At 39.1% G+C, this 19985-nt stretch overlaps 1 protein-coding gene across 13 annotated transcripts in view; it reads right to left on the reverse strand.

The window, feature by feature from the left end:
- PHF20L1 (PHD finger protein 20 like 1) overlaps positions 1–19985 on the reverse strand; it is an 80210-nt gene continuing 60225 nt past the window's right edge. For 7 of the 13 annotated variants that reach the window (XM_029222607.1, XM_029222614.1, XM_029222617.1 and 4 more), the window contains 7 exons: positions 17197–17361; positions 13301–13482; positions 12217–12316; positions 10652–10847; positions 7199–7559; positions 5774–5939; positions 1623–3923 (listed from right to left, as the gene is read on the reverse strand). In XM_029222607.1, coding sequence (XP_029078440.1) covers positions 3781–3923; positions 5774–5939; positions 7199–7559; positions 10652–10847; positions 12217–12316; positions 13301–13482; positions 17197–17361 — 1313 coding nt within the window. In that variant the 3' untranslated portion in view covers positions 1623–3780. Of the gene's footprint in view, positions 3924–5773; positions 5940–7198; positions 7560–10651; positions 10848–12216; positions 12317–13300; positions 13483–17196; positions 17362–19985 lie in introns of all 13 variants that reach the window. The other 6 variants (XM_029222619.1, XM_029222618.1, XM_029222612.1 and 3 more) reach the window with 3 other exon arrangements.

Genomic DNA, 19985 nt, shown 5'->3' on the forward strand with positions numbered 1-19985 from the left:
AAATCTGAGGAGAGAATTGCAAAGCTCACGCCTGCTCCACTACAGGAAATATATGATTCACTGACGTGGTTCCTGCACGTCAGTACAACGCAGGATACTATAAGAGGCCTTCAACAATGGACTGCTTCTCTTAGGAAGAGAAATTGAAACCTGAAGAACTGTCTGCATTTATAGAGACACAACAAACAAAGAAGAATTTTCCAGAAGAGGAAAATAATATGAAGGCAAGAGATGGAAACAAGCATAGTCTATCTAAACAGTGAGGCTATATTTAAATGGATTTGAGAATTGGTTAGGTAAAATACAAAAGATCCAGATTACACAGACCTGACTTGGTTTGAAATAGGGAGTCACTAATGATATCAGAAAACACAAATGAGAAGAATAGGTGAAACACACCTGCTAGGAAAAGAACATGAGTTTGAACAGCGCAGGATTTGCGTCTTGAACCTGTCACTAATCTATGACAAGTCTCTAAATGTTTCTAAACCTCAGCTTCCCCATCTTAAAAATGATCCTGTCTTACCTTTACACAAAAGAATGAAATTAGACGCTGCAGGTAACATGTACAATACCTGGCACAGAGCAGTCACTCAATGTTAATCCCCTAGCTTGACAGTGACCATTTTGATGAATCAGAATGAAGACAAAATTAAAATTTCTTAAGCCCACAGTAATACCTCCATGACATGATTTTGTAAAAGACGGTGTACTACTGGTGGGATTGAGAAGGAGGAAGATGACAACATCCATTTTAAGGAACCAGCACATCTAGTGAAGAAATGGATAAGGGGGAGGGACTGCAAGTTTCAAGCCGGGGCTCTTAGGGTGGTGATATTAAAGCAGAGAGAGTGAAGCTGGCAGGAGACCCAGTTGGCTGGAGGGGAAATGGGCTCCTTCATTTTGAACACACAGAATATGAACATCTGAGAGGACGTAAGTCAGTGGAAATAAGGTGAGTGTTAGGAAAAAGTATTTTACCTGAAATTATGAGAATAATCAATTTCCTTTAAGGAAAGTGTGCATTACTCTTAAGTTTGAAAATAATAAGTCAGTAGAAACACACAGGAGTATGAAGAAGTGCAAATTATACTTATCAGTACCATACTAAGAAGGATCCTTCCCCACCAATGTCAGTCTATTCTGTCTGGGTAGCAATGAAAAGTTATCTTTTCAAGAAACACCCTCTCTAGTTTATTGCTTATATTTAAATATAAATACTCACATTTTTTAAGTAAGACTAAGTGGAAAGAAAACTCATCTGAAACCTCACACAATGGACTTACTTCTCAAAAATGAATTCACTTTCCTAAATAAGGGATGACTCGGCCTGCTAGTTGCTAAAAGGCTTCGACCAATTGTTGATATACTCTATATTAAGTGGGTATGTGCATACAAGTAATCTGATACAGATTTACTTTAAAAATATAAAGTAAAAATTCAGACTCCCAATGCATATGCATAAAAGCAGAGCAAAATTTCAATATTCTAATTATTAGTTGAACTTCTAGTTTGCTGGCTGCTAACAAATAAAGTGATCTAATTTTAAGATACTCCAAGAACAAATGCACATTAACTTAACTGTGGTCATCAGGGATTAAGAATATGAGTGCCACTGGGTACAAAGGGTCCTCTGTGCATGTGACAAGAATCTAGGCAACACCGCTATTCACAGCCTGTTAAGGATGCTACTTGCTCCATTCTGAAAAAAAAGATATAAATTAAATGTCTAGAATTTAACTATAATAGGGAAAAGGTTAGAGCCATTATTTTAAAACACAAATGAAAGACAAAGTATCAAACTTGAAATAGAGACATTAGCAAATTTACTCCACACATGAAATATAGGCACTATTATTTTTACTTTAATATGCAAATTTAATAACTACCTCATATCCCTCTACTAAAGCTTTTCATTTCTCAGTAAGATTTTTGACAAAGTTAATGTATCATAAGTAAATACACAGGGCTGTATTTTATGTCTGTGATCTTTGGCACATTTGTCAAGTTGGAGAATGTCAAAAGGCAATAAAAATGTCTAATGACTGTTTTGCACATTCTTTTAATCATCTTTACATCAAAATATAAGGCTGCAAAAAGGCAAGCTGAAATTTTATGATATGTGGAATTGTTTTAATAAAGAGTTTTACATACAGTACCTTACATATAGAACAGTGTGTTTGCAAATTTAAATAATATCTGAATGTACAGTGGCATGTACGCTTATCAAAGATAAATTCAAGTTTGCTGTCCATCAGTTCTAAAATGCATTTATACAGATTGCTAGAACTGATCAACAGAACGAGGCATAAAATATTCAAGTGTCATATGTCATCAAATAGCCTCCTAACAGTCTTTTTTCCTCTTTTTAAAAAAGTTTCAAAACCTGTACATACATTTTTAATTTTTAAAAACAGTCTGTTAAAAGGTAACATTTCATGTTAACCACCAGTTCTTATAGTCTATAGTAATAAAACTAGATATGTGTAGATATAAATATGTGTAGATTATGTACATATGTACGTTGAGTGTTTGTTTCAAACAAGCACACACACTTAACGCATAGCTGCACGCAGAGCACTGGGGGCAGCACACAACTCACAAGAGCACTGGCAGACGGGAGGGCCTGGGCTCGAAATCCAGCAAGAGCTGACACAGCAACTGAGTTGCCTTTGGTTTCAGAAATCTGTCCATTTGTGATCAAAGCTAAGAGTTTTGAGTGCGTATGTATTTTTTAAAAATAAAATTCATCTTCAGAAATGAAGCTTTTCCAGTATTCCACTACCAGCAGTTAAAAAATCCACAGCCACAAATTATTTTGATATTTTTGTCACTCCTCATCCCAGCTGAGGTTATTCGCAACTCCTTTTTTTCTGAAGGCAAATACCAAGCATACTCAGGATCAAACTGTACGTTGAAACCTGAATACTGAAATTTGACCATATATATTCTCTATATAGTATATGTGATATATGCGTTTCTGATGGGCTGATGGCATTATGTAAGACTTGGGCGAGAGAACTCCCACAGGGTTTAGAATTCTCTTTCCAGCGGTATCATCATCATTTGGCACACTGACCCTTCTGCGAGCCATTCTGTTTTTTACAGTGAGCTTAATGCCAGCAATAAACTCCAATTAGTTTGTTGTTTGTTTTTACAATATATTCATAATGAATTAAGAATTCCACAACTGTTTTCCTCAGAAGTGAGACTTCTACTGTCAGTTTTCTGATTAAGGACATTCATCACCTAAGAAACAGCTCATGATCCTATAAAAGTTTCAATACTCTAAACTTCGGTGCAGGCAGATCAACTGCAGAGAAGACAGTTCTTACAACAAGCTTATAGAACTCTCCAGAATTTAAATTTCCTCTACAATTTTGGTTTGGGCCAAATGTTGGTTTATAAACATAGATCTTTCTACTAAAAACTATGTAATACACCATATTTCTTTCTACAGGTATCTCGAGCTTCATGTTAGCAACTATTCAAAAATCCTGCCAATCTGATTCCCTTAGCACAGATTATATTCTACCTCCACTGATCCTTGGCATATGACACGTCATCATTTGTATCTAGCTCATAAATTTTTTTAATATTAGCTTCCTTGATAAAGTTGTTCTTCATTTTCCTTTCCAAGGTGCCATCCTATTGATGTCACAAATCAGTAAATGACCAAACATCACTAAGCTTTTTAACTATCCACTTAGCAGCCGTGTGGATAATAAAAATTAGTCGACTGAACAGAGCCACATTCTTTGCATTAGGTGTTCACTGCTGTCATACAGAGCAGAGAGTTGCTATTTGTTGTACTTTGCCCATGTCCATTAGGAGCTGTTTGATGTGGCGTTTAAGTTGGGGCAGCCTCGTGAGAGGATCAGGTGGCTCCAACTCCCCTGTGAAATCAAGCCAGCTTTCCAGAACTAAAAGAGAAAAGAGAAGAACAAACACATTTAAATGGCAACTGGAAACACAGTCAAAAACTGGTATAATTAGAAGGCTGAAAAAGTGATGGAGAAAGAGTTCACTTCCCTTTCGCTAGAGCCAATCTACAGAAGTCACTTCTGAGCAGCTAAGCATCCTCTACACCTCATCCCACAAGAGTTCTAGCCCCTCTCAGTAATCTTTATCTGTTGTTCTACCTGTCGTCATTTTAGGTAATTTTTCCTTTTAAAGATATAAAGTAACTGCATTTTGAGTGTCTCCTTTACTCTCTTCTGGAACAGGAAACAACATTCCCTGTTCCTGCTCAAGCCTTCTATTAATTTAGGCTTAAATCATCTCCATTTTAAATGAAACTTAGCTACTCTAACCATTTTTTTAAATCTAGAAGTTCTTTTTAACAAAAGAAAGGAGGTAGAAATTTCTTAGTGTCCTTTCATTCCCACTATTTTATCAGTACTTTAAAAAAAAAAGAAGCATATTAGAAGTTCAGGCAGAATGCAATTAATTACATTCTATACTTTTTATTAATAATAATAGGGGATAGCATCAAGTTGCATTTTCTTCTTCTTCAAAAATCTACTTAAGGGCTTCCCTGGTGGCACAGTGGTTAAGAATCCGCCTGCCAATACAGGAGACACGGGTTCGAGCCCTGGTACAGGAAGATCCCACAACTAAGCAGAGCAACTAAGCCCATGCACCACAACTACTGAGCCCACGAGCCACAACTACTGAAGCGCGCCTAGAGCCCATGCTCCGCAACAAGAGAAGCCACTGCAATGAGAAGCCTGCGCACCACAACAAAGAGCAGCCCCCGCTCCCCTCAACTAGAGAAAGCCCGCGCACAGCAATGAAGACCCAACGCAGCCAAAATAAATAAATAAAATAAATTTATATATTAAAAAAATCTACTTAAAACTAACTAAACTAACTCTACAACTGGCTTATAACCAAACAGAAGATGCTTCTGGCTGAAATGGGTTTCCATTTCTTCTTTTCACAGGGAAAAACGAAGCAGTAGGAACTCTAACTTACTGGGGGATGAAAGTAGCACATACTTTCGCAAATAAAAAAAGGGGGTGGGGTGGGCAGGAGATACAATCTATGAGGTTAAAAAAATGCAGTCAAAAAGCATAGGAAAACACTAGATTAGGAATTGAGTAATCTAAAGTACTCTATTTTCTCAACTATAAAATGGGGATAACATTTTTCCTGTCCACTCCTTAGGGCTCCAGCGCAATAAAATTTTTAAATATAAAAGAAAACATTTGAAAATGTGTATGCAAACTTAAGCTTTATCTACTTAAACTTGCAGGACTTCTTTGTTGTTAATTTCACTTAACAAACACTGTCCAAAGTGAAAACAAAATGTTTTCCCCCACATTTCAAATATGCTTAAAGTCCTTATGCTGACTTCCAAAAAAAAACACAGTTCAATGAAAATATTCACTGAATATTATTTATTGAATAGTGATTTACTGAATAATATTATTCAATGAATAATAATATTATTATTTTTCATTGAATAATAAATATTCCATATGGTATATACTGAGCCTGGCAGGTGGGCAATATTTAATAAATATCCATCTTAAAAAACAAAATCCCTAAAATATCCAGTCATATTGTCTTGAGACTAAAAGACCCTAAATGCCAGATGTGTTAAATACAATGTAAAGGGAGCAGCAAAGCTCCATCAGCCTGGACAGCATCTGTAGTTTTTGTCCCATAATTTTAAAAACTTCAAATAACTTCAATTAAATTATTCAAAAGTGCAATAAACACACTTTACAGACTACAGCAATTGTATTTCAATTCTTTCTTAAATTACCATCAACTTCTTTTTCTATCAGGTCCATCCTGCTGGTGACTTCATTCTGCACATTCTCTATGTGTGTAAGGAGATTGAGTTGCCACTGAAGATGTGAGTCTCCCGGGTCTTCAGTGCCCTTTTTATCATTATAAACAAATACTGTATTCCTTTCAGCTGAATTCTTCTCCAAAGAGCCAACAGAAAAAACAAAGAATTGGATGAAATGTAATGTCATAAAGGGAAAGATGCATTAAAAACATCACTACCCACAATGATAGGTAAAATCCAACCTGACTCCCAGAATATTTGTAAAGGAAGTACTAGCACATAACTAAATTACATCTGATGGTCCTGAAAAGCAGACATGCCTGCTATGTCTCTTCACAATGCCTAGCAGAGCACTACACAGGGTAGAAGCCCTTCAATAAAACCTGCTGAAGAAATGAAGGAGCTAATTATATTCTGTAACTAGAAAGCCCAGCTAACTTAGACTGACCCCTTCCTCAGTTAATCTAAGCTGTGTCACAAGTGGAGTGAAGGCAAAAAGCAATGATGGAAAAAAATTAAGATAGTTGGCAAAGGCTAGTATAAAGCATAATTAACTGCAGACTGGACTTTATATTGCAGCTAAATCAACGAGGTGAGGGGAAGAGAAAAACCCCTTAAAAACTTAAAAAGTGCAGACTGCTTAACACACACACAAAATCTGACCTCAGTTTCACCAGCGATAACTCATTTCATTAATTTGACAAAATAATTTACCGCAAAATTTTGGGTAATATAAGCTTTTCAAATTCAGTTAAGTATTTATTTATAGAACTTACTTGATAAAAGAGGCCAGAAAAATAAAGAACTAATTTTAAAGCAGTATTGCTAACTGAAAAATCAATAAAAAATGAAGGCATGACATCTCTAAGTTGTGAACAAGAAATAAGTTTACAAATATTCAATGTCCACAGAGCTGTAAGAATTCAACTTAGCGCACAATGTGATTGATATGCATATACAAATATGCTATAATTTTTAAAAAGATGGTTTTTTAGATAAAAAGTGCCACTTTTTATCTAAAACACATACAAAAGGAACACAAATTATATTAACATATACACACCCCCATGCACTTTCATGTTTTCACACGTAGACATTCTCACTTGGAAAAAAATTTGGCTCATGGTTTTTAGAGGCATCTAAGTGTACTTATAAACTTGAAACTTTTGTTAAGGCAAAAGTTTAATGAATTACTACATTTCTGAATTAGGGGATAATTAAATGTTCAAATGGCCAGTGTTTTCCTGTAGCGAAAGCAAAAGATGCCTTTACCCTAACAAGGTACTTGTGAACTTGGAAACGTAAGTAAAATCTGGAATCTCAGTATGTTTTATTTCACAAAATTTTCCTTTGTTCTATCGTATTTCCAAGCAGAGACAAATGAACTAGTTATACCTTTCCGGGCTTTCCATCTTCTTTTACTGGGTATTGTAAACGGTTTTTATCTCTCATGTGAAATTCCTGTTCTTCTTCAAAACTACTAACATCATCATCATCTGAGCTCCCAGGGTCTGCGAGCGTTTTGCAGTCTTGACCAAAACTTTGTGGCTTTTGGTAGCTGTGTTCACTTGTTATATAAGTTCCCTCCACTTTCAGGGGCAAACGAGGTGGTTCCTTATGGTTCTGTACATGATACTTCTTTTCTTCCACATTAACTGTGTCTTGCACCATTAGTTTTTTTTCTACCCCAGCAATGACTTGATCTTTCCTCGTCCCAGAACAAGCCCAGAGACGAAGGTCAGGATGATGTTTATTCCTTAAAATAAAGTTGGAGAAACAGCAGTTCAGGAAAAAAAAAAGTCCAGTAACAAGTATAATGCCACAATAAATTTCAGAATGTACAATTACATAGTTAACCCTCAGTTATCCATGCCTTTTGTATGTTCAGTGTACTGACTTAGGTGGACCGATCCCCACCTCTCTATTGAAGACCTAGAGCACCGCCAAGCAAACAAGGTTAGCAGGAGGTCAGGCACTCAAGACAGAAGTAAAGGTACTTTCTAGGTTAATCTGGCCCAGAATTTCATCCAAAATGTAAATTTTCATAATTTTACAGAAATACAACTCAGGTGGAAAAGCAGTAACGAATGTACTTTTGTGACGGTTCACATCATCATCTGATATATGCACTTCTTTTACTCATTTTTCACTGTATTTTTTAAAACTGTACAACATGAAAAACTTTTACATGAGCATATTTTAACATCTTTAGTCAATCAAAAAGTGATACTTCCTCATGACAAAAAATCCAGATTATAAATGTGTACAAAGTAAAAACCTCCCTGCCATGGCAATCATAGATAACTGAAGTATATAATCTTCCACACTTCTTCTGTACATATAAAATTATTTTTTAAGTGGGTAAGCACACACTTTTTCTTTGTACACAAATGGGGCTCTCATACAATTTGCCTTCTTCATATATAACACGTATGGGCATCTTGCCTTGTCAGTACATAGAGATTTTCCCTTACTTTCACTCTAGTAGCTGAACAGTATTAATGTGCTGCAGTTTAGTCTCACCAACCAATTCCCCGCCAATACACGTGTGTGTGTTTGCATGTGTGTACCTCTGCACACAAGTGGGAATTTATCAGTCAGATAAATTTCTAGATATGAAATTCCTAGAAAATGTATGCACATTTTAATTCTGACAGGTACTGCCAAAGTGGCCTCCAAAGAGGCTGTACTAATTACCTGCTCACTAACAGTCCGTGATAATATCCCTTTTCCCCCATCCTCACTAAACATGTGAGCATGATATCGCATAGTTAATTCTGTAGTAATTAAAATTCTGTAGTAAGCAAAAGAGGAATCCATTCATCATATTCTGTAGTAAGTAAAAGGAGGATAGTCTGGAGGCATAAACCTTTGAGAAGGCTCAATAATGTTTGTGAACTGATAATTTCCAAATTAGATAAATACCAGGAGACAAATTAGTTTTCTTTCTAATAATAAGGCTTGTTTCTGAAATTATAAATTTTATCTTTTGAACTCCTAATAGTTTAATAGCCAGAAAATACAACAATTCTTCAACAGTAAAAGGCACAGTAGAAGGAAAGCTAGATTTGTAATTCAATAGTCCAATGTGTTGAATCCTGCTGAGCCTTAGAGGAGGAGTTTGGACAAGTTACAGAAACTCTATCTTTGACTACCCATCTATCAAACAAAGTAAGAACTTTATTGTAAGGATTAAATGAAATAGCACATGAAACCACCAGTTTCAGGTTTTGTAGTAGACTTCCAATAAATAGTAGCTAGTGATAATAACTATTATTATTAGAAATATTAACAAAAAGAGAGCCTATAGGCATGAGGCAAAATTTGTCCAGTTGAAATCCTTAGTGAAATTATGAATGTACAGAAATTCATATTGATGTCAGGGACAACCAGGTTTTTAAAAAAAGCTTAGCTTAATAATTTAGTTTCTCCTTTGAGTTTTAGCATTTGCATGGCCTTTTTATAAAGAAATCCATATTCAGGTTTATGACATACAACCAAAGCAAATTCCATTCAACAATTACTGAGTACTTATCCCTCCACTAACCTCTAGGAATAAAATGATAAATAAGACACAAGCCCTACCTTCAAGGAGCCCATGGCTTAGTAAGGGGAGGCAGACATAAACAAGGTGCACCAAAGTGCCTGAAATCAGTACGCACGGAGTCTGCCAAGGATGCGATCAGCTCTAGTTGGGAAGGTAATCATGAAAAAGCATTTGCTAGAAGGACTAATGGTAGAAGGTTATTCTGGCTGTGAGTAAAGGCCTGGAGCTATGTAAAAGCATGCTTCATTCAGCGATTATGGTTTGGTATAGCTGGAACATTTGAGAGAAAAATTAGGAGAGGGAAGACATGACAACAAAATGACAGAGAGAATATGCATCGTGGAAGGATTCAGAGTGCATGCTGAACGAGCCTGCACTCTTCGCATTGGGCACCAGGAAGACACGATGGTATATTAAGCTCCAAAGAGACCAACTCCTCTTTATCTTTTACTAGATCACACTGGCAACAGTATGAAGGATGAACTGAAAGAGCAGAAGACTGGAGCGGTGCACCGGGAATTTACAAAGTATAGACGGGGACAGTAAGGAACCACAGGGACAGAGTACTCAGTGGGCCTCGCCACTGTGGGAGGGGCGGGACGGAGATGGAAGGAAAGGAAGGGGCACGTTTCCGGCCCAGGCAAGTGAGTCAAAATAAAGAAAATCTTGTGAAGAACCAGTGAATCACCCTGTTTTATATAAAATACGTATACTTTTAAAGACAAATTCCAGGGAGGTATTAGGAAGAACTGAAAACAAGGACTTCAAGAACATTCTGATATGTATGGAGGCTCAGTGTTTTTTCTGTTTTTGTTTTGCTTTGTTTTTAAGGAGAAATTGCCCGGGATGACTATAACATACTTGGTGCACAGGAGACGAATGGATTACATGACCTGTTGGCTCCCTTCAAAGCCAATCTTAAGGTAATTTAAAAATATACCTTTGCATCTATTTCATCGTGACAGCATTCCTGAAGGAGGACACACAGCAAAGGGTTCACCACAGCAACTGTACTTCTGTGCACAAGGTGAGCCCACAAAACAGTGTGACGGGACTAACATTTGCTGAAATACTAGACGCCGTTGTTATTCACCCACGCTTCTCTATTCCAGGACAATAGGCATGAAGGAGCTATTCATCCAAAAAGTTACTAACCTTTCCTTTTTTTCAAAGTTAAAATTTGTTCAAATATCTATTCTGTCTTCCAAGCTGCTAATCTGAACCTGCAAAAAGCCAACTGATTTAGTTTAAATTAAAATTCACACTAAAGTATGCCCCTCCCTTCGCCGCCCTTCACTTACTTTAGGATTCCGATCTTCAGCTGTAACCCATGCAGGACTTCCGTAACACCATAGACATCAGCAAGCAGGTGGTGTGTGGAAACTATCTTTTTGGCATTGAGATGAGAGTAGTTTTCTTTTAAAAATGATAACCCACACATTCTCCCATTATTCAACCAATCCTTATCATAACGATACTTTGCGCTCCATCTCTGACCTGTAGATAAAGTTGACATTAAAGTGACAAAGGATTCCACTTATTCAGATTTCCCTTCAGCTGCTACCCGATTAACATCACTCAGTGAACAAGGCGAGCTCTAGGACTAAGAACAAATTCAAAAGACGAGTCAGACAGTGCGTCGAGGAGTTGGAACTGTGAGAGCTCCTCCCACCTTCAGATGTCCTGCCCGGTAAGCAGGACGAACTCCATGAAGGATGTGGTCAGTGGCAGGTCACACCTGCAGAGGAACCCTGAGTGTGTTGCTTTCCATTTTTTATGTCTCTGTCATCTGTTTTCTAAAAAGGCCAAAAGGGCTCGATAGAAACTTAGACAGGGGTACCTGTTTCTCTCACTAACATTTGTTTTGAACTGGGCGAAACGAAGAGTTCTAGTTAACTGACTAAGGACCCCTCCCTCACATCTAAGAGCTCACAGAATCCAATATAATCCTATATCTTCACCACCGATAGTAATTATTTCCTATTACAATTAGTTGCTTCTATGTCTGTGTCCCCTACTGTGCTGTGAGAGAGGAAGGCGTGGTTAGAATCAATCACCTTACCTCTCACCAGATTGTGGCAAATAGAAGGCATCTGATAAATGCTGCTGGATGAATGAATGAACAAATGCCTACCTTCGTGTAGGTTTGGATAACTCTCCTCCTTCTTAATGTTATTATTATTTCTGATAGACAGAACAAGGCAGCAGCCTTTCATTTGAGATGTCTAGATGGGTTCTGCCTCGGAGATGGAGGTGCACACGACATGCAGAACACTGCTGCTCGGAGAGCCTCTGCGTGGAGGAAGGCACCTAGTGGACAGGGAGCCCAAAGGCACAGGTCTTCCTCTCGGTGCGGCCAGTCTAGCACCATCCTTGTGCACGAGGCATGCGACATTCTGTGCCCTAGCTGCCTCGTCAGTAAACTAAGGGACTCGGGCGTGATAACTGGACATCCCATCTGCTCTGACGTTAGGTTCATTTGCTGCACTATCAGACACTCGTTCAAAACCACGTCAGGAGAAGCGTGAGTTCAGACTTTGAGTCCGTTCAAATAGCCATGTGTTAACCTATTTAGAAATCAATACACAGGAGTAGATTAAGGAGCTAGTTCTTTTCAGGTAAAAGCCACAACCCTCTCCTTCCAGTACGGTAGTTACTTATGCTGAGGAATTTATGCTAATGCTTTTGCCTAAATAATTAATATGGAAAATGAAACTATAACAAACAGTGAATTTTAAATTTTAACATGGAAGCGGAGTCTAGCGGACACAGAGGTCATGGTGTCTCAGTCAGCTGACGTACAACGGAACCTGTACGTAACAAGACCTCCAGACACCTTGCGATGAGCACAGGGGCTGAAGCTTACCTGGAGGGTCCCGGCAGACGTAGCAGAGGTACTGCTCCGGGATGCTCTCCTCCAGCAGCCCCATGCACACGCTGTGCTGCCAGCACAGGCACTCTTCACACTGCCGGGGAACAACCGCGCTTTACTCGCCAGAAATCAAGACAGACCCCCTTCTCTTCAACTAGCTGGCTGAGTCTTGCTGCGGCAGCGGCCGCCAGTTCAATTCTTAATCCACGCAACAAAAGCAAGCGATGACTTACGAGCAATTTCACTTCTGAAACAGTCAGCTATTTCAAGCACTTCCTCTCGCTGCACCCATTAAAATGTGCTTTGATAAACGGGCTTAATCATAAAAAAAGGCGTAAGATTATTTCTCCCATCTATTTCACACATCCTTAGAACTCTTAAAAATAGCTTACTGAAGTGCAGAAATTAAAAAAAAAAATAGGTGACTTTGTAGCAGTGCGTTAGGCAACAACCTCTTAAAGTACTACCTGTGTGGTGAACCTATAAATTTGTAGTTCCCTTATTGAGAAAACCACTGAAAAGGGGGAAAAAGATGATTACTTTTTCTTCGTTTCTGTAACTAACATCTCCGAATCTTCAAAATGTAACCACAAAATATGGGTTATGCTTTCCTTTTTTCTTAAAGATACCTTTTCTACAGGGAGAGGGTATTTGTAATGGTAATCCTTGCAACAAAGCTTTCCTTTAATCTTCAATACTGTGGAAACTTTTCTACCCTTTGGAGGGTGACTATATACCACAAACTATTAAACAACAGGATCCAGACCAGCAGGAAAAGGATTGCTATGGTCTACCCTTCAGTGTGGACGCTTAGCCACCTTAATGGCTCTTGAAAAGAATTTCAGCTAGAAGACCTCAAAATAAACACCCCGGAGAGAGATCCTCAGATAAGAAAACAGTCTACTTCATCTGAAGAAGCGATCTGCCAATCATTACAACTGGTACTTTAAACTGGATGCTAAGCTAGAAGCCTCCACCTTCAAAAGGACGGTGAGGAAAAAGAGAACACACAGATGCCCCAGCGAATGTGCTGAGCACCTGAACTAACTCATTCAGTGCTGAAGGGAAGGCAGGTCACCTGAATCATGAAGCCGTTCTCCTCGTCCATCTCACAAATGCATCGCACAATTTCATTAAGCGCATCATCTTCATCTTGAGATTCCTCAAAATTGGTTGAATCAAAGTCCTGATTGTACTCATCCCCACTTAGGAGCAAACTCTCTGTTGAAGAATCATCTAGGAAATCCACATCCGATAAGTCTAGAATATACATAAGAGCATACTCAGCATTTTTTCATTTTTACATCATTTTCTAGAAAGAAAGGCACTACGGGAAGTGATTATAAGCTATTAAGTATTTAGAAAGGGAGGGCAGACGAATGGGAATACAGCATTTGTCTCTAGACAAAGAAACAAATGATTTTTGAAGCTTAGGCAACTATGATTGTTTTACGTCTTAATGTTAACACCATTACAAGTAACTCAGAAAGTATCCCTTAGTCCAGGTGCTTACAGAGGTTAGGGCTAAGGTTGATATTAACAATTAAAATTTGCAGTTTTCAAATGCTTTCACAAACATTATCCCTTCTGATCCTCACAACAACAATGGCTTGTAAAAAGAACAGGGTTCATTATTTGCACTATACAGCTACACAGCACTTCAGAGAGGTGAAGGAGCTAGCCTAGGGTCCTAACAGCAGTACTGTGATTCTTAACAGTAACAGTATCATCAACTACCACTGCACTTAATATACACCAGGCACCACCCGAAGCACTTTAAATATGACATACCAGCTAGTGGTAAAGCCGACTGCACACCAGGACTGCCTGACTCTACAACCTGTGCTCTTAATGATTTCAGCATTTCTTAAACTGGGATTATGAGTTCCCTAAGGAATTTTAAAATGGTTTAAATTTCATTTTGATAAAAATCTTTAAAAAAATAAATAAGTATACCCTAGAAGTTAGGTTATATCGATGACCACTATATACAACTCTATTTAAATCCTAGGCTTTAGGTTATACTTATAACAGCGTTGAGTCAAAGACTATCATTTAGCTCAGGCTATTGAGGAAAAAAAATATCAAGGCAAATATAAGGAAATGTTTAATCATGACAAAGGGAAAGAAATGATGACAGGGCACTACAGGTTTGCCGGAGTGTGGGTGGAGAAATGTTAGGGAAACTGAGTCATCACATGGCACATGACACAAGGCCTCACCACTGCTCACAGGCTCCTGGAATGGAGGCTGCTCCTCAGAACAGAGAGCAGAGCTGGCTCCTCCCTACCTCACCACCCTAACCTGCAGTCACGTTCTCAACCATTCCTTCACCTGCTGCTTTCATCTCCCCTTTCTAGAATGTCCAGAGTCCATGAGAGCAAGCAAGAGTCCACTGCATTGTTGAATGCTCTGTAGTCAGTGCTTAGGATGAAGCCTGACACACATGATAGCCACTCCAGAATGTTTCTGGAAGAGGGAAGGAGGGAGTCGTTATATAGAAAAAAATTTTTCGGACTTAATCAGACCAGGGGGAAGTTGCCTGAATTCAAACTAAATAATTCATGCAATTTATATTTTAAATATTTCACATGACTTAGTGTTTTCCTTATCAGCTTCTAATCGTGCTTATTTTTTCCCCAACTCAATGTTTTTGAATGTTTTGTTTCTGACTTATAAAAAGTTAATGTTTTCTAGAAAAATAAATGTTTTCTTCTCTTCAGGATTGTAGGACATCTTGGAGAGAGTAAGGTCAGTAGAAATGAGACAATGGTACAGAAATACAAAAAAACATTCAAGGAACCAGAAGTAAATCAATTAGATATTATAAAATCTTTCTAATATTAACAATATGGGTAGTTTTGAGAACCTGAAGAGTAAATTTCATTTATTCATAATCTTGCTAACTTAAACCCAAAATTTGTATTTTCTCTTGGGCTTTCTTGAATACAAGTTCATGTTTCAAAATGGCAGACTAGAACATGGATGAACAGTTTCAAACACTGCTGCAGCTCGTATGTGGTATTCAATGAATGGCAATCATAACAGGGTTAGCAATGAATTTAATTTAAAAACTACTATCATTGAAAGGAATTAGTGTATATCTCACATAGGCTTGTATGGCCAACACAGCCAGGCTTTACGGTGCCAGAAGGCAAATTTAAAATACTGGCCAGAAAATCCAGTTTGACTAACTCGCAAGCATCAAAGCAGTGTTTGGCTGAATTCTGGAGGCTAAGTAAACGGGCCACTGGGTTGAAAGTTAAATAAGAAAAGCAAGTACAAGTTCTTTCTCACACTGAAATGGCCACCTGGACAACAGCTCCAACCGAGTGGCCACAGAACACTGTTCTCTTATAACTGCTGCCCCTTGAACTGACATTGCTGTTTCCCCAGACAGTATTCTCAAAGTGTGGTTTCCACATTAGCATCACCTGAGAACTTGTCAGAAATCAGAAATACTATGCGTAAGACCCAGAACTGTGTTTTAAGAAGCTCTCCAGGTGGCTCTTATGCACAGTAACATTTGAGAACCTCTCCAGTTTTCTTCTCAGAGCTCAATGCTTGAACACATGAAGGGCAGGGGAAAGACAGAGGGACTGAGGGTACACATTCATGACACTCTTCCCAGCCCTCTCTCAAGTGTTCTAGTTCCAGCAACACCGGTCATCCAGATATTATCTCCCACTCTCCATCACTCTGTATAAAAAGGCAATTTTGAGACCTTGATGGCTCACAGTATGGGTGTTACGTGATTTTCAACCCTGGCTACTGGGGCTGTCTTGCCAGGACCCACCCTCCGAGAAATCCCAGATTTGTGCTCCGCTGAAGGACCTGATATCATATATTTTAGCATCACACCAATGAATCTAATGTACACCTGAGGTTAAGAACCACTGGCCCAAAAGGGAAAAGGGGACTTGTATTTGTTAGAAAAGGGGATAGAACTTTTTCTTAATCCCAATTTTTTTTTTTAGATTTGAGATTTAAAAATCTCAAAAGTGCTATGTGCTTATTTTAGGGGAAAGGGAAGAATATGCTTTTCTCCACAGTGAGCTAGAGGGGAGTTAGGCCTGGAAGAGAATAGGCAGTAACAGTGCCAGAGAAAACACATGACTTGGCATCTGCCATGTAGGGCACTTAAGGAAAAGACAGGGCACTCCCCGTAAATATCCCTGGGATTTTACACAGGACGAACCCCCATCCCTTACTCTTCACTCCTTGACTCTGGTTCCTACTGTGCTAGAGCTCTGGTCTCAAGCCATCAATACCTGCAGTTGGGAGAGTTCCTCTTCCCATTGCTTACAACACTGGCAGGTAAGAGTCCTCAACACCTTCCACTGTCAGGACTGGACTTACAGGAAAACCTGAGAGATTCCAACTCCAGGGCTCGTGTCACCACCTAACATGGCCTTCTGTCTACGTGCTTAATACCTGAATGTGTTCAAATCACTGATCTGGCCACATTTCCAGACTTTTGGTTAGACATATCTGTGATCAGGAAGTCAAAGTGCATTTTTAAGACTATGATAAATATCTGGCAGAAAAAGCATTACCTTAGGAGTTAAGATAGACCTTGGTATGAATTTTAATTCTAACACTAACTAGCCCCATAAGTTACTTAACCCATAAGCCTCTGCTTGTTTATGTAGTGTGGGTAACAATATCTACTTTATAAGCTGGTAGTGAAGAATATGAAAATACATGTAAAAACACCTGCAGAAGACCAGTACACAGTAGACACTAATTGTTTCCTTACTACCTGTCCTACAGTTAAGTATAAATGCCAATTTTACTTTATATAAATTAAAAAGTAGCTCAAATTTCTAATACTGAGATTTTCATATTAGTTCATGGAATAACTTTTTAAATTGTGTGCCCTGCTCAGATAGGCCTCATTAAAGTATGTTTTATTTTCGGTTCCACATTTAAGAATCTTAAGACTTGTTTTAAGCATTACATGGTTACACATACTTTCACCACTAAGATCAACTGACAAAATTGCCCTTGGGTACTGATATGTTGTATTTTTCTCCGTAAACATGCTTCGTAGAGCCAGAGAACTCCCAGAAGATCGAGTTAGTGGAGAAGAGCACCTTTCCAAAAATTCTAGGGAACTGTCTTCATAGTCTGAATAGTCTGCAACATAAGATACATAGAGAAATATTAATAAAGTGTCAAGTAATCAAGAAGAGTCACTATAAAAATAATGAGAAAGTCATGTTTTATGATACATAAATAATCATGCCACCACTTTCTCTTCTCATCCATGAACAGCTAGATCATTATGCATCTGATGAACTAGGTTTGGCAAGGACACCTGGGAAATACACCCCAGGCAGTATATACATAGCAGGGAGCACCATGTTCTAACTGGTACCCATAAACTCTTATTAAGTAGTCCAGAAGTGAAAAAGGATTATAGCTACATTTTCTCTTCATTATAATCACAGCTATGTCTGCAGTAAGATGTGCAAGATGGAAATTAACCTTTTTTTTTAAAGAGGTTCTCATGATGTCTAGCACGTCAATTATTATAGCGATAATTCAATCAATAAATTCTTCAGCAGAAAACCTCTGAACTAAATTAAATGGTCCTGAAAGAAATTAGTTCTGTCTTCCTCAACTTCGAATGAGTCATGAAGATGGATAAGCAGAGTGGGGTGGAGAAGCAAAGACAGGAGAGGGTATGAGTCTAGGCACATGGGGAGGCCACAAAGCAGAATACCTGGCACATCCGACAAACTACAAGACCGTGGTTGGAGCACATTGAGTGAGGGAGATGAGCAACGAGGCTGGAGTGACACCAGCCAGATCAGGTTAAAGGTTTTTTTTTGTTTTTAAGTTTTATCCTGAAAGCAACAGAAAGTCAAAGTTTGTAAGGGGAAGCAAGATGTGACACATATCCAGTTCCATTTTTCATCTGTGGAATGGAGGAAGGAGTCCAGGGAGCACACGTAGGCGCTGGGGACACAGTTCAGAGGCAGCGGCCTGGGTTGGGAGGCAGCTGAGGTGACATTTGAGAGGCAGATGCAGTGACCTGTGGACTGGAGATGGAAGGCTGAGATGCTACCTTCCAGGGCGATTTCCAGGTTTCTGCTTGAACAACTAGGTGTTGAAACTGGCATTCTGAGATGGAGCTGAAGTGTAAATGGGAGATGGAGAAATCAGAGGAGAAATGCAGATTCAGAGGAGGGCTTTTTAAAGATGGGAGATCGTACATACTGTCCATATAAATCTAAAAATCCGGGGGTGGGGAGGCAGGCAGTGAGAAATGCCAGGATTTTAAGAAGAGAAAGATAGACAGTCTCTTCACTGTAGTAGAGGCAAAGGAGAAGACTGATATATTCAGGTAAGTATGTGGATGTGGCGGATAAGAGATGGGCAAGTGCTCATCCGATGGCTTCTATTTCCTCAACTGAGTATGAGGCAAAGGATGTAAACTGATGCAGATTAGGGAATAAATAAGAGGTAGAAAAAGCTGAAGCAAGGTAGAGAGTGGAAAAGCAAGCTTACAAGAGAAGCGCAGTCCAATGCTGGTGTGTACTGAGTATCATCCATCAGAAGCTGGTAGTGTGGGAAGCAGAATAATGGTCCCCTGAAACGTCCACAGCCTAATCCCCAGACTTGTGAATAGGCTGGGTTACATGGCAAAGGGGAATTAAGGTTGCTGATGGAATCAGGCTGGAAGTCAGCTGACCTTAAAATAAGAGATTATCCTGACTTATCTGGGTTGGCCTAATATCAACACAAGGGTCCCTAAAAGTAAAAGAGGGGGCAAAAGAGTCAGTGCCAGAGTGATGTAAAGTAAGAAAAGACTCGAGCCACCACTGCTGGCTTTGAAGATGTGAGCGGGACAAGGGCCAGGACACTTGGCAGCCTCTGGAGTCTGGAAAGGCAAGAAAACGGATTCTCCCCTAGAGCCTCCTGAAAGGAGTGCAGTCCTGACACCCTGATTTTAGCCCAGTGAGACCCATTTTGGACTTCTGACCTTCAGAACCTTAAGATAATCAATGTGTATTTTTAAGTCACTGTTATGTAGTTGTGACAGCAGCAATAGGAAACGAATATAGTGGGCATCGTAAATATCACAGCAGAGCTCACGTTTACCAAGAGCTCTCTATGTACCAAACTGGACTCTAAGTGCTTTATGTGTACTAACTCGTAACCCTCACAACCATCCAATAAGGGAGCTACAACTGCTAGTGCTGTTTTACAAATGAAAAAACAGAGGCAGAAAAGGTTAAGCTGCCCAAGAATACCCAGCTTATCAATGGCAAATCCAACATTTGAGCCCAGACAGCCTGACTACAGAAGCCTTACTCTTCAACAAAAAGCATCACTAGTGGATTTCAACATTTAACGTGTACACACACTGGAAGGCTTGTTCAAACCACTTCCTGGGCCTCACACCTGCGTCATTCAGCAGTGGGGCCACTCCCAGATGATGCTGGTGCTGTCAGCCTACAGAGCCTTCTCTCATAGCCTCCCAGAAACTGCAGGGCTGCCAGCACCGTGTTACTCAAGCACAGGCGTGGAAATGTGAAGGGCACTGATTAAACGCTAGCCAGGCAATGGGTTAAGTATCGATACTTCACGATTACCTTAAGGCATCCTAACAATAAATCTACATAGCAGAAACTATCGTTACCCTTTTACAAGTGAGGAAACTGAGGTTTATAGCATTTAAATAACTTGCCAAAGGTCACCCAAGCTCTAAGTGTTGCAAGCAGGATTTGAACCCACACACTCAGCTCTCAAAA

The sequence above is a fragment of the Monodon monoceros genome, unplaced genomic scaffold (genome assembly GCF_005190385.1).
Source record: "Monodon monoceros isolate NGI ecotype Baffin Bay Population unplaced genomic scaffold, NGI_Narwhal_1 Super_Scaffold_14, whole genome shotgun sequence".
Lineage (NCBI taxonomy): Eukaryota > Metazoa > Chordata > Mammalia > Artiodactyla > Monodontidae > Monodon > Monodon monoceros.